The sequence below is a fragment of the Tursiops truncatus genome, chromosome 14 (genome assembly GCF_011762595.2).
Source record: "Tursiops truncatus isolate mTurTru1 chromosome 14, mTurTru1.mat.Y, whole genome shotgun sequence".
NCBI lineage: Eukaryota > Metazoa > Chordata > Mammalia > Artiodactyla > Delphinidae > Tursiops > Tursiops truncatus.
Genome location: NC_047047.1, coordinates 60,105,572 through 60,120,097, shown reverse-complemented (window position 1 = coordinate 60,120,097; position 14,526 = coordinate 60,105,572). Strand labels below are relative to the sequence as shown.

Genomic DNA, 14,526 nt, shown 5'->3' with positions numbered 1-14,526 from the left:
ATCACGTACCACAGTGTTCATTGCTGCACTATTTACAATAAGCAAGACATGGGAGTGATCTGTCTATCGACACTTGATGATGAATGGATAAAGAAGATGTGGCACGTGTATACAATGGAATATTACTCAGCCATAAAAAGAAATGAAATTGAGTTATTTGTAGTGAGGTGGATGGACCTAGGGTCTGTCATACAGAGTGAAGTAAGTGAGAAAGAGAAAAACAAATACCATATGCTAACACATATATATGGAGTCTAAAAAGAAAAAAATGGTTCTATAGAACCTATGTGCAGGATAGGAATAAAGACACAGACGTGGAGAGTGGACTTGAGGACACGAGGAGGGGGAGGGGTGGGCTGGGACGAGGTGAGAGTGTGGCATGGACATACTCTACCACATGTAGAATGGATGGCTGGTGGGAAGCAGCTGCATAGCACAGGGAGATTAGCTCGGTGCTTTGTGACCACGTAGAGAGGTGGATAGGGAGGGTGGGAGGGCGACACAAGAGGGAGTGGATATGGGGATATGTGTATACATATAGCTGATTCACTTTGCTATACAGAAGAAGCTAACGCACCATTGTAGAGCAATTATAGTCCAATAAAGATGTTGGAAAAAAAATCAGTTTCCTTTAAGAATGCCCTTTATTGAATCAGTACAAGTTATTAATTTTATTAAATTTCAACTCTTGATTATACATCTTGTGAACATTCTCTGGAATGAAATGGGAAGAAGGGATGAAATAATTCTGCCTACTGAAGTCCCGCGGTTGTCTCGAGGTAAAATATCATTTCCTGGTTTCTTCTAAATATCCAAGTGGAGATGTCAGGTTAGCAGTTAGTTATAACTGACTCTTCGCTGGAGTACTCACATATTTGCATATATTTGAACATGCATGAATTCTAATTCATACATGAAATTATCACATTTCTTTCATTTTGTATATAGAGAAAACCACATTCGGATTTGGTATCTTGCAGAAGTTACAAACTTAAAAATACATTTGCAGAGGTATCTCAATTATCTTGACCTTTCAGCCTTGGAGACTACATCTTGTCGCATGGAGAGCACTAGGAAAAAACTACTTGATATAAATAAAGGGCAGTACTCCTGTTTTTAATCCCCCCGCCCCTTGTTCTTAAAGTCCTGACTAGTCCAAGGAGAAATCAGAAACTATATCAGAATCAGAACCTTGATCCTTGTGCTGTATATGTGGATTTACTTAGGAAAAGAGATTTTAAAACATCAAATTTGCCAAGTGCTGTCAGTGGCACTATTAGGCTCAGATCAGACTTTACTAAATTTTTGCTTTCAATCCCTGTTGGATTGCTGTTACAGTAAAGTGTAATGTTCTGTAATAGAAAAACATAAAAGCATTTGTCTCATAAACATGTTGTACTTGATCCTATAAAGCAGTGGTTGCTAAGGGAATTTATTTGCCAAGAAGAAAAAGTGTTGATTAGGATGGGGGGCATAGAAATGAAAGGGTTTCCTCTCAAAAAAGAAAATAAGAGCATGTAAGACATTTTTGGCTTTAGAGTCAGATGCCTCCTGACTGGACGGGGTGGCCATGACATTTCCTGAGGGGGTGGTCAGGCTTACCTGTGCACCATCAGGTGCAGCCTGTCGCTGTTGCCAAGAGGTTTCTGCTGAGAACAGTAAGGAGCTGGAGAGGGCATTAAGGGAAGTTGCCTTTTAATTCTGATTCCACACTCAGGGGATATGGTCTTCCTGTGGGGAGGCAGAGAAAAACACCTGGCAGTGAAAACAAATTTGCCCTAAGATGGACTTCTTGGAGGGGCTGTTGATGCCAGCCAGCTGATAAGAGGCTGAAGTCTAGAGCTGAACTGGGAAAGAGACTAATGACAGTTGATGCCTAGAGAGAAAGGTACCAAAGTATGTCTGAGCATTTCTTCAAAATGCCTGCCTCATTAATGCTTCACTAATAAGGTTTTTGAATAAGATTTTTATTATGTAAACATGTTCATTATAATGAAACATGTTTTCCTTGTTATACATCTATGCATTTGTTTACAAGACATTTTCTGGTTAAAAAAAAAAAAAGGGCTTCCCTGGTGGCGCAGTGGTTTGAGAGTCCGCCTGCTGATGCAGGGGACACGGGTTCGTGCCCCGGTCTGGGAAGATCCCACATGCTGGGCCCGTAAGCCATGGCCGCTGAGCCTGTGCTCCGCAACGGGAGAGGCCACAACAGTGAGAGGCCCGCGTACCGCAAAAAAAAACCCCAAAAAAGCATAGTCAACAGCATTGACCATACCAGTGACATGGAAAACTAGATAGAGTTACTGAACACTTGTACTAAGTCCTGGGGTTAAGGGGGTTCAAAGTTGGATAAGACCTGGCTCCTCCTGCACATGAGGACTCTCTGTCTAATGGGGAAGTTAGACTTGCGTGAAACCATTATTGGAAAGGGTAAGAGGTGTGCACAGGTGTTTGTAGGAGCGTGGAGGATAGAGAGCTCAGAGTTGGAGAAGACTTCTCAAAGAGGTAACATGTGACTTGGGTCTTGAAAAATGAATAGGAGTTATCAAGAGGAAGGAGAGAAGGAGGTGTTCCAGGCGATGACATTCTGTGAGCAAAGGCATGGGAACATTTATTGAGGGTTTGTAGTGAGAATCTGTGTGCTTATTGGAGCATTAGGATGTTTGGACTTTTTCTTGTTAGCAAGAGAGAACCAATGAGCAGGCTTGTCTTTTTTTTTTTTTTTTTTTTGTGGTACGCGGACCTCTCACTGTTGTGGCCTCTCCCGTCGCGGAGCACAGGCTCGGACGCGCAGGCCCAGTGGCCACGGCTTACGGGCCCAGCTGCTCCGTGGCATGTGGTATCCTCCCGGACCGGGGCACGAACCCATGTCCCCTGCATCGGCAGGCAGACTCTCAACCACTGTGCCACCAGGGAAGCCCCAGGCTTGTCTTTTGAGGAAGATGATGCTGGTTGACAGTGTGGGAAATGGGATAGTGCAAGGAGACAGGTTAGAGGATGCTGCAGTGGTTCAGGAGAGTGATGTCTTCAGGGAGTTCCAGTTACGATGGAGGGAAGGGATGTTTATTGTGGAAAAAAAAATCTGCATCAGAATCCATTTGATTTGGTGATACATTAACTGCATATATTTACAAAGATAGTAATAAAGATTTCTTGGAATATGGGACTAAAAAGAGGAGAAATACAGTTTTTCAGTAGTTCAAATGTTACTTGAGTTTCTTACTGATTTTTAGGTTCCTAGGATTGAACTAATTTTGAATTACAAATTTGAATATACAGTCAAAAGAATTTCTTTGCGGTAAATTTTGCTGAACTATATTAGGCTGGTGGTACTAATAACATGCCTACAATTAAATATAGAGGTAAGAAATTGTTTACGTGAGCCATTTTGTCACGTGTTATAACCAAAGACTAAATTATCACCTACTTTACTGTGTTGAGTTGTTTCAGTATATTCTATTCTGGTTTTCCTTTCAAAGTAATTTAGTAATTTCACTGTTGTCTTGAAGATAGGAATGTCCCTTTGTGTGTATACATGTTATATACCTGTCATTTCTAAAGACCAAATACAGGCTAAATAGGAAAATAAATCTTAAAACAGATACCTTGTGTTTTTGTTTAAACTTCTAAAATTGTTTTACTAAGAGATGAAGCTTTGATCAAATAAGAGAGCCTGATCTTCTGAAATCAAAACACAGGAGATTTTCTATTCTCCCTTTTCAAATAATCACCCTGAAGCTCTTTATTTTGTAAATGATATCCTTCTAAAGACCCCTTGACAAGAAAATTATTTATTTCAGTGAGGGAGAACAGTCTTTTCCTGACTTAGGCAGTAAGTCAACGATGTCACCAGAAGGAAAAGTTAGCCTTATAAAAATTATAGCCATTTGTTTGTGCTGTCTTTTGTGAAAAGACATTCTTAAGATGTCTTTATACCTGCCTTACTTTGAGCAGCAAGTTTAAGTATCTTAAATTCAAGCACTTTTAAAAGATTCTCTCCAGATATGGTTATCAGAAACATGTTTACTATTTAATAGTCAGTGCCCAGTTAAGGTGTGATAAAGTATCTATTAAAGATAATGTTAAGAGGGGGGAAAAACTCATAACATCACAGAGACTCAGAGAAATAGTCTGGTTTCCTACAAGAGGCATTTCAACTATGAGGAATATTATTAAGGATTGAGTCTTGCTGTGGTTCTGTCATGTTTGTTTCATTTGTCTGAACTTGTTCCCATGAAAGTTGGTTTTAAAATCTATTTCTTACAGTCAACTCCATTTCATGACCCAGGACCCTGATATGGTCTCAGCCGCAGACTTTGACGACCTCAGCCTCTCACTAGGCTGTAGCCCTTAGTTTTGTTTGTCGTTGTTTCTGGCTTTGGTTGTGGGCAGTAATGGACATTAGCATTTGTACTGAAGTGCGTTGGAGGGCACCTCCTCCGTTGTATCCCATTCCTGACTCCTTGGGTGGTGTCTGTTTACATTTATTAGCACAGCCTTGATATATGAAGTTGCAGAGCTGTTTTAAACCTGAAGCTGGTCTCTACCAGATGGGGTAAAAAATTTGGGGGTTTTTTGGAATAATTTTGTAGATTGACAGATGTAGTTTTATTGAACATGGGAGAATCCTGGAATCTTTGTTTAAAATGAAGAAATTTAAAGGAATCTCAATTGTTTCTGTAATAACACATCAGAGGAGTAGTGGTTTTTGATCAGAAACGTTTGTATATATAGCTAGTTAATGTTGACGTGTATGGGTGTATTTCAGTCTTCTCTTTTTTTAGGAGGTTGGGTTTCATTCATTTGTAAAACTGCAGCCAAACTGTGTTTCGTAAATTGAGGTGTCAAAATCGGATGTTAATCTTGACATCCTCGCACATTTTTGCTTTCAGACAGGCCTTTTTTATTTTGGTGGTACGTGGGCCTCTCCCATTGCGGAGCACAGGCTCCAGACACGCAGGCTCAGCGACCATGGCTCACGGGCCTAGCCGCTCCGGGGCATGAACCCGTGTCCCCTGCATCGGCAGGTGGACGCTCAACCACTGCGCCACCAGGGAAGCCCTCAGACGGGCCTTTGAATGAAGTTAACAAGCAAACATTATGTGGTTGTTAATTGTTTTACAGATGAGAACTGGGATGATGACCAACTGCTTGGTTTTGAACCATGCAATGAAAACCTTGTCTCTGGCTGCAATATAATCAATGGGAAATGTGAGTGTGACACCATTCGAACCTGTAACAATCCCTTTGAGTTTCCAAGGAAGGATATGTGCCTTTCAGCTTTAAAGAGGATTGAAGGTAAGTACACATTTTCAGTCATAAGTGTTAGCATTGTGTAACTCTGAGCAGTGATGGTATTTGAGCTGGAAAAGGCAAAGACAAGCTTAGAGCGATTGGTAGCTTTGATGATCTCAAACAAGATGCAGAATGTTGACTAGGTACGGACGTGATGGCATATGTGTGCCTGTGTGTCCACGCACGCGTGTGTTTCCTGAAAGCGGTGGGATGGTCATGCTGCGGTAGTATGGCCAGGATAGTTTGTGCCAGCCTGCCTAGGTCACCTCTGCATAGTGGATGATTTCACGTGTGGCATGCTTGAGGTCAGCATCTGTTGTTACCACGTCCATTCCGCGTGATTTACCATAGGATGGTGCTCCATGAGGAGAGCGCTAATTAGAAATGCAGCTCATCTGGAAAGAACGTGCATCTCTTTAGAAGAGGTGGGAGATTTGTGCAGTGGTGATCGGAGGCTGAGATTGGCTCAAAATCATATAGGTGTGGATGGGTCATTGGGTGCTTCCCCTCTGGAATGAAGTCAGAAATCACATTAAAATAACAAAATAACGTGGCCCATAACTTTTATACATTCATGCATAAAACCTAGAAAAGAAATTTAGGAATTGAAAGTATGAAGTAACCAAGTAATTAGGGGTGGCATGCCCAGAGCTGAGTGCTGTGCCTTGCCACCAGAATTAACAGAGGATGTGGCATGGGCTTGAGTCTCAGCCCTGCCCCTGATCAGCATTGAACTCTTGCTGAGCCCCAGGTTCTGCTCAGGGAAAAAAGAAGACTGAACGAGACTTTCTAAAATATACCTTTTGTCTCTACAATGATGCTGCTCAAAGATGGAGAAGTTGGTAATATAGTTTGGAATATCCAGGATTTTCCAGGTCCAAAATCAAGCTTATAAGGGCAGTAGAGCAAGGGCTGAAGTTTTTGAATTGTATTAAGTTTCTCAGACATATTAAATGGTAGTAAAGAATGGGAAATGTGCAGTAGCCTCTAAAATAGCATTTCTCTTTGTGTTTACCAATGCTGCTGAATCTTTAGAAGAGAGTACAATAGAAAACAACAGAAATAAAATTTTGGGAACACAGAGAGTCTTAGATAACATTTATTCTAGTCCTTGAATTTGAAAATTGAAAAACTCAGCTCTACCCAGTGGATGACTGACAAGCCAAGTTCTAACCGTGTAAAGTCTTTTTTGAATCACATTATGCCATAGACAACACAGTTACCAAACTCGTTTTTATTGTCTTGCGGCTCTTTGCTCCCCCGTCTTCACCCCCATTGTCCGCTGAAAAAATAGTATATTTTGCCAACTTCAGTGTATAAACTTTCAGGGGTAGAGTTGAAGCAGTCAAATGTCTATTAAATTAATTATTCATACAGATTTTATCACGTCATGTAAAATAATACAGCAATTTAGAGTATTACTTTTTGCTGTTCTTATATTTCACAAAACTGTTTTAGTCATATTTCAAATGCCTCACCGTCACTGTCATTGTCTTTGCTAGAGCTGATTTCCGTGTCATTTAACTTGTTTTCTGAGCACACCCTCTTTATTGCCATCTAAGTTGTTGCAGCAGATTTTGAATCCAAGTTATCACAAGAAGTTTTGTTCCAAAACACGGTGTCTTTTCACATAAAACTAGGACGGTTACATTTTTAATTAGTGAGGTGTGTATTTTTGATCTTTACAGTGTGGAGATTGTATTGATTTTTCAGGTGTTTCTGAAAAGGCTGTTTACAAGATCCAGCACTTCCAATTTTGACATCATTCCCTCAGGAATAATTACTGTGGCTGATTAAATTTCTCTATGCCCCTCCTCCCCTTGTTTTTTTTAAACAAATTCTGTCTGATGGCCTCTTCATAATCCAAAAGTAGGATTGGTTGAGGTCATTTAAGGTTTATGTATCTTCCACAAATCGTACTTGTTTTTTTTTAAATAAAGCACTCTGTAATATTTGAGGCCTTGTAAGAAATCAATATTGGGGGATTTCCCTTTCCTGAGAGATAATTTTGAAGAAAAAGGTCTACTTCTATTCAAGTATATATTGCAAATGAAAGAGTTAGTGATGGTATATCACTGTATATGATTAAATCATTAATAAATGCAATGAAGACTTGGAATGCTATAGGAATTTAGGGCCAAAAAATTGTGACCTGGCATTATATGATAAGGTATTGTAGAGGAGGAGGAGTCTGAACAATTTGGAATTTGGATGGTGATGGAACCCAGGAAGAAGAATGATACGGACAAAAGAATAAAATGTACAAGTGAGAGTTGCTTGACTTACATGAAAGACACTTGGGAAATGAATCTAAAAGAGCAAATTTATTTTTTTTTGCCATGGCAATAAAAGCGCCAAATCCTAACCACAAGACCACCAGGGAACTCCTGTAAAAGAGCAAGTTTTTATGTTGATAGGTAATAGGAACTAAAAATGGGGAGGCAGGACAGGACCAGATGATGAAATGTCTTCCACGTGGCTCAGGAAGGTTAGGCCTGGTGATAGGAGCTATCAGGAATCGCTGTAGGTTTATGAGCCGACAGCAGCAGAGCGTGGAGGAATCAGTGTTAGGCAGATTGGGGTTTTGGGGCGTGGAAGGAATTTGCAGGTGGAGCTTCTGTTGGAGAGCTCGGTGCAGCTTGTTGGAGAGCTGTTTCTGTTATTTAGATGTGGTGTCACAAGAGACTGGTCTAGGGGATGGCCGGGGAAAAGCAAGGAAGAGATGGAAGCACGCCATTTTGATGGAAGAACGTCCAGTATCTGCTAACAGACAAGGGAGGGATGAAAATACAAAGATGATTCTGGGGTTCCTAATGTGAAAGAGTAGAAGAATGATAGTACGAGAAACAGAAATGGGAAAACCTCTCAAAAGGTGGAACTGAAAAATGAGGTGGTTGTTTTAGAGGGATTTAGGGTCAAGAGACACTTTAAAAGTATGGAAGATATTACAGCATGTTTGAATGATGACAAGAATGATCTAGTAAAAAGGGAGAAACTGATAATGTAAGAAAGATGATGACTGCAGGAGCAAAGTCTTTGAGGAGGGAGAGGAGCAAAATTGTTCCTGTTTCTCAGAGATGCATAAAACAAGGTCATCAGCTGACGTTGAGGCGTAAGAAGGGGTGTGAAAAATTGGGGAGGGAGAGGAAATGGAAAATAGAAATCTCAGAGGGAGGATGAGTGAATTAAGTAGGGAAATGTATTAGGGTGGCCTGCTAGTGCTGATAGCTTACTTGAGGTTATAAATTTGAAGGGAGACCAGCCAGCACAGTTGTGCGCTTTTCCCCAGCTCTGGTGCATGCAGTGGAGGTGGAGGGTTAGGATTTAACCAGGGTTAGGATTTTTCCTGATGAGTCTGATATAAAGAGAAGGGTACTGAGATTGAGAGTTACGCAAGAGAGTGCTTATGGTGACTGGCCATGCCGTTGCTGCTGGGAAGGATACAGCAGCAGTCAGTAGCGAAGGAACAGAGGCAGAAGTTCTGTAGATAAATGCAACACCTGCGTGTAGTTGGTACATCATGTGATTGCATGTGCTTTAGGCAAACAACGTGTTATTTTTTTAAGGAGAAGAGGAAGAATGATCTGAAATTAGTGATGAGAACAAAGAGGACCCCTACCCCACCCCCAGGATTTATGGCATGTGGGCGGTGAAGCCGTCCCCACTTGAGAGGACTTCAGGGGATAGAGAGCAGTCAGGGAGGAGTACCCAGGTTTCCATTAGAGCACAGAGGTGAAGGGAACCATCTGGAAGGGAGAATGACAGCAAAGGGGATTTTGGTGATGACGGTCCACGAGTTCTAGAAGGCACAGTAGAAGGATTCGGATGGGAGGGTTGTGCAGAGCATGGGTGATTTTGCAGAGCCAAGGAAGATTGAGTCCAGAGATGATGGATGACCTGGTAAGTTTAGACTTAGTTCTTGAGGTTTGTTATGAGAAGGTGAATAGTTAGTTCTAGTTAAAGCCTTCCTTTGAGGACTGTTCTCTGGGGCATTCTGTAATGTGAAGGTATGTATGCAGTTGGGGATGGGGCAGAAGGACTAGTGTTCTTGCCAGAGCATAATGAGATAATGTGGGTCCCCATTACTACGTTTTGTGAGCGAATTCTGAACATGAATTTTAAGCATAATTACAACAACATTTTTAGAATGTGTGGAAGTCATTGCAAGGCATTTCAATACCATATTTACAGATTTATGGAGAATAATGGCAATTTCAGGGTATTTAAAAAACTTCTTGTGTATTATATTTGTTTAAAAGGGAGGGTATTGGTCCTGGATTTTAATGAACACATCATCGTAAAGTCAGTTTGTCACAGATTTAGAGGAAATAGGATACTGGATAAACAGGCAGCCAGGCCTTTGTACGGAATAATTTGTCAGAATTATCTTTGTTTCTCTGAGGAAGAAGAGAAAGACTGATAAAGGGAATGAACTGCAAGTCATCCCACCTTGATCTTAACAAAGCTTTTAGTTTTATGCCATACTACCTATTTATCATCGGTTTGGTACATGCTGTACCGAGCTCCACAAAAGTTAAATTGATACACCATCAGAAGAGGGGACCACATTAACAAAAACAGTACCAGCCTCTGTGGCTGCCACAAGGGTTTTCTTGAGGGGCCTCTCTGGGCTTGGTAATGGTAGTTAAAGTTGATACGAAAGACTTCCATGATACAGTGAATAAGTTGGACTTTTAAGTTTGCATCTGACTACAGGTTGGGGTAAGTAGCTTTTGTTTTCTAAAAAAATTACTATAATTCAGAGTGGTTGTAATAAAGTCGAGAAGTAATCAGAAGTATGAAATCATGCCAGATTCAGGGAAGGATGTAAAGCACCCTAGAAAACATTCGTCTGTCGATCCATCCATCAGATATTCATTGAGTGCCAAACATGTACTAGTCACAGTTCCAGTTGCTGAGGATACAGCTTTTGTGGAGCTCACATTCAGAAGGAGAGGGGTGACAATAAACACAAAAGTGAGCAGGGAAGTATCATGGAGTATGATAAGAGCTATGAAGAGTAATCGTCAGGATGATATGATAGAGAATTACTGGGTTGACTGGGGAAGTTGTTTTAGATAAGGATGTCAGGGAAGTTTTTCATGAAGGAAGAGCATTTGACCTGAAATCTGACTGTAAGAAGGAGTTGAACTTGTGCTGATCTGAGGGGAGAGAAGTCCACGCAGAGGACACTGCAAACGCGAAAGGTCTAAGCTGAGAGAGAGCTTGGTGTGTTGAAAGAATGTCGAGAAAAAGCAAGAAGGTCAGTGTGGCTGGAATGTCATGGGGGTGGGGGGTGAGTAAGGGCCAGGTCACACAGCGCCTTGTGTTAGATAACGATGAGGTGTGTGGATTTTGTGATGAGTACATAGGAAAGCTGTTAAAGGATTGTGAACAAGGGTGTAATGTAATTTGGTATGTGTTCTAAAAAATGAACATGGTAGAGAAGAGACTTGGGAGGAGGCTGGAAAGGTGCAAGAATGGGAACTCGTCCACAGGTAGTGTTCAAATAAGAGATAAGGGGGACTCAGACCTGAGAGCTGGAGATGGAGAGATGGGTGGGTTTGAGATGATTTGGAACTAGACTTGTTGATGACTTGTTGACTTGATGACTTGTTGTAGACTTGTAGACATGTGGGGGTGAGAGAAAGAGGAATCCAGGAGAACTCTTAGATTTAGGGTTTAAGCAAATTGTAGTGCTCTTTACTAGGAGCAAGAGCAGATTTAAGGAGGACTGAAGAGCTTTGTTTTGGATAAATTAAATTTGCCACCGAAGTAGAGCTGTTTGTCATTTAAGTAATTTTTGATGTAATTAACTCATTAAGTAGCATTCATATACATAGCTTCATGATAAGTATACTGAGGGCTACAAAGACAGACATACATCCTTGAGGAAAAGTCAGCCCTTTCCACAAGGAGGTCTGACCTTGTTGGGAGATTCTACAGAAAAATAAAATCAACCCAAATTCACACTGATATGTCACCAGGCAGAGTCTAGCCAAGGGGATATCTGTGTGGGATCCATAAAATATGTTCTTAAATATACTTGTTTGACATCACACATCACGTGGATTACTGGAATAGTTTGGGTGCTGTGGAACTTATTCCTGTTTGGAGCTACGCAATGAACATTTTGCAAAAGGAAGAAGACACTTGGGACTTAAAGTCCTCCTTTGTTTTAGCTGAAAGCACTTAGAGGTAATGCTTAAAGTTTTCTAATTTCAGGCTGTATTTAATTATTTTTTCTCTATAAGATATTTTAGAGAAAAGATAGTCAAAAATTGTCATGAGGTATTTTATATCATTGTCTTACGTTGAGTGGACAAATAAGAAATAAGAGCTGCTATACATTCATAAGAGAGGGGTAAAGCAAGGAAGGCTTTGTGGAGGAATTGGGAACCAAGTCCAACTCTGAGAAATGCATTGAGTGGTTCAACAGAAGGGAAAGGAGAATTGAAGAGCAGCATTGGGGATAGACAAGAGAGGATGGACAGAGGGAGCCAGATGGAAGGGATAAAGGTGGCAAGTCAGTGGGCTTTAGTGGCTGATTGACTTTGGAGGATGGGGAAGAGGAAGACTCCCAGATTTGGGGGGTGAGGGGTGATTGCCAAGATAGATGCTTGGCAGGGGCGTGATAGTCAGGCTATGTATAGTGGTGTCATATACTAGGATGTGGAATACAAGGAAAGCAGCCTTATGGGAGGCAGGATGAGCTGGGTATTGAGTCTGTTTTGTTACGTTTGAAGTATCTGTGGAGAATCATGGGAATAATGGGAGTTATGGGTCTGGAACTCAGAGATCTGGGCTGGAGGTAAGGATTCATGAGTTATCCTCCCAGGGAGAGTACGGTGCTGTCAATGACCTTGGAGTTTATAAGTGATGGGGGGAGTATGAGCACTTTTAGGAAGATTAACGTGACAGTAATGTGCTTAATGGAGGAAAAAGAACGACTGTAAGTGTTAACACACCAAAATCAAGACGAAATGACCTGTGTAGCGACAGTGGTGCCTGAAGCGTCGAGTGCTCTGTTAGTATAGTGGAAGGAAGCCTCAGAACTGTTAATGTCAGCGGACTGAAAGTTAGCCTGAAACACAGCTGTTGGCACCCAACGTAGTGGGATGCATAAAACAGAATATATCATTTTAATTAACTGATCGGTTATTTCATTGATTTGTGCCCCCTTATTCAAGAAAGACTTTACAAGTGTTTGAGTCTAGGAGAGCTGGTCAGACCCACCTGAGATTAGAGCCATCCAGAGTAGGAGTGCTAAGATGATTAAATAATGGGATAGGAAGGTGAAGAGATAGCGTTATAGTCGTAGACTCTTTGAGTCCAGAAGGATCCTCTACTCAGCATTCTCTACAAGTGCCTTCTGAGGCTGGTCCTTTCATTTTAGAGCTGCTTTAATTCTTCATTCATTCATTTGTTCACTCAGAAAGTATGTATCAAGCACATGCTATGGGTAACTGAACCTCAGATGCCACCGATTTGACTTTGTTTTGCCTTTAACTGAAAGACCGTTTTCTAAATTGCCTGAAAGGTCAGGTGCATAAATTGACTCGCATTTTAGATCCACTGTGGAAATTGGCTTTTGATTTTTTTTTCAAGATATTTTATAAATGTCTTAAATGATATTTATAAGCATTTGTCCTATCTTGGAAACTTACACTGCATGATATGTATGCTGAAGCAGAAATTAAGGATTAGAAAGAATATGTTTATATGGGCTTTTGTATCTGTATTTTTTCTGCTGCTTAAAGCAAAGGGAAGTTTGATTTTTACATTGTAAGGCTGTATCCTCTGAAGCTAAACTAATTATGACACAGAGACAAATGGCTTCTGTTTAGTAGACTTTTCTTTCAGTTTTAAAAAATCCAAATAGCAGTTGCTTCAGAGCCTTAAGTTTTATTATTCTGTGCCCTAAATTTACTATTTCAGTCCTCCCTAAGGAAATGTTAACTATTACGTGAGCTTCTTACTCTATTTTTAGTTTTCTACATTGCACTTATTTTTTTCACACAAGTAAGGTGTAAGTGCTAAATGTTATTCTTGGTTGTTACCTTTTTCTTGATCTGTAGCCTACAGTACAACCTGTGCTGTGTGACCTCATCAGATATTCTAGCTCTTGATGCCATCTGTAATGTTTGTCAGTAGACACACATTTAATTAGTATGTAGAAAGAATTATGATTCTCTCTGCTTTTATTCACAGAACTTTTTTACTTAAAAGTTTTTTGTTGGGCTTCCCTGGTGGCGCAGTGGTTGAGGGTCCGCCTGCCGATGCAGGGCACACGGGTTCGTGCCCCGGTCCGGGAAGATCCCACATGCCGCGGAGCGGCTGGGCCCGTGAGCCATGGCCGCTGAGCCTGCGCGTCCAGAGCCTGTGCTCCCCAACGGGAGAGGCCACAACAGTGAGAGCCCCGCGTACCGCAAAAAAAAAAAAAAAAAAAAAAAAAGTTTTTTGTTTAAGTTTTTTGTTTTTTTGTGGGGGTGGGATGCTCACAAAAAAGTACCCTAAGAAAATATGATCAAAGAGAGCTGGGCATATTACTTAATATCCAGTCCATCTTTGAGGTAGTGTAGCAGAATTCCCTCTTGACCCTCTCGCCACTGGAACAGTGCTGGATGGAGACACTTTCATCTGTAGCAAGAAATCTGCTGCCATCCCATAACACAAGTACAGAGATGACAGATACACCCAACTGTGTCGCAACCTGAATTCCCACGTGGGGCTTGAGGTCCACGGTGAGCCCTGGGTATCACGCACAGGAAATCGCATAGGTTTCTTAAAGTTGAGAGAGCTTGACCGTCATACAGAGATTTTGATTTACCGGGACTGGACCAGGATGGGCGGATCTGCATTTCCAACCAACCATCAGGAGAAGCTGTTACAGCTGGTTTTTCACCACACTTTGGGTAGCAAAGTCATAGAGGGTTTATGTGAATCTGCCTCCCTGGATTTGCTGTACTGCTGTGAGAGAACATCTTGTCTTTAAGTAATCATTGGACTTACTTTCTAATACTTTTTTGTTTTTAAAGACAGAGCCTATGTATAAATTGCTGTACTTCAAATATTAATACATAGTAATGGTTTCATTATATGACTTTAAAAACTTTTTTCCAAGTAAATATTAAAAAGAAATTAAAACCCCACTGAGACATTTCATACTGCCTGTCTAAGATCACATGGTGAGGAACAGACAAATTCCCAAACTTTGGATGCTGGGGAAAT

The 14,526-nt window shown here is 41.0% G+C and overlaps 1 protein-coding gene across 5 annotated transcripts in view; it reads left to right on the top strand.

Annotated features, from left to right (window-relative positions):
- The window catches only part of CRIM1 (cysteine rich transmembrane BMP regulator 1), a 208,751-nt gene that overhangs the window by 43,651 nt on the left and 150,574 nt on the right, over positions 1-14,526 (top strand). For 4 of the 5 annotated variants that reach the window (XM_019942869.3, XM_019942872.3, XM_019942871.3 and 1 more), the window contains exon 2: positions 5,125-5,298. The exons of the other annotated variant lie outside the window; for it this stretch is intronic. In XM_019942869.3, the coding sequence (XP_019798428.1) occupies positions 5,125-5,298 (174 nt within the window). The remainder of the gene's footprint in view (positions 1-5,124; positions 5,299-14,526) is intronic. 5 annotated transcript variants of the gene reach the window in all.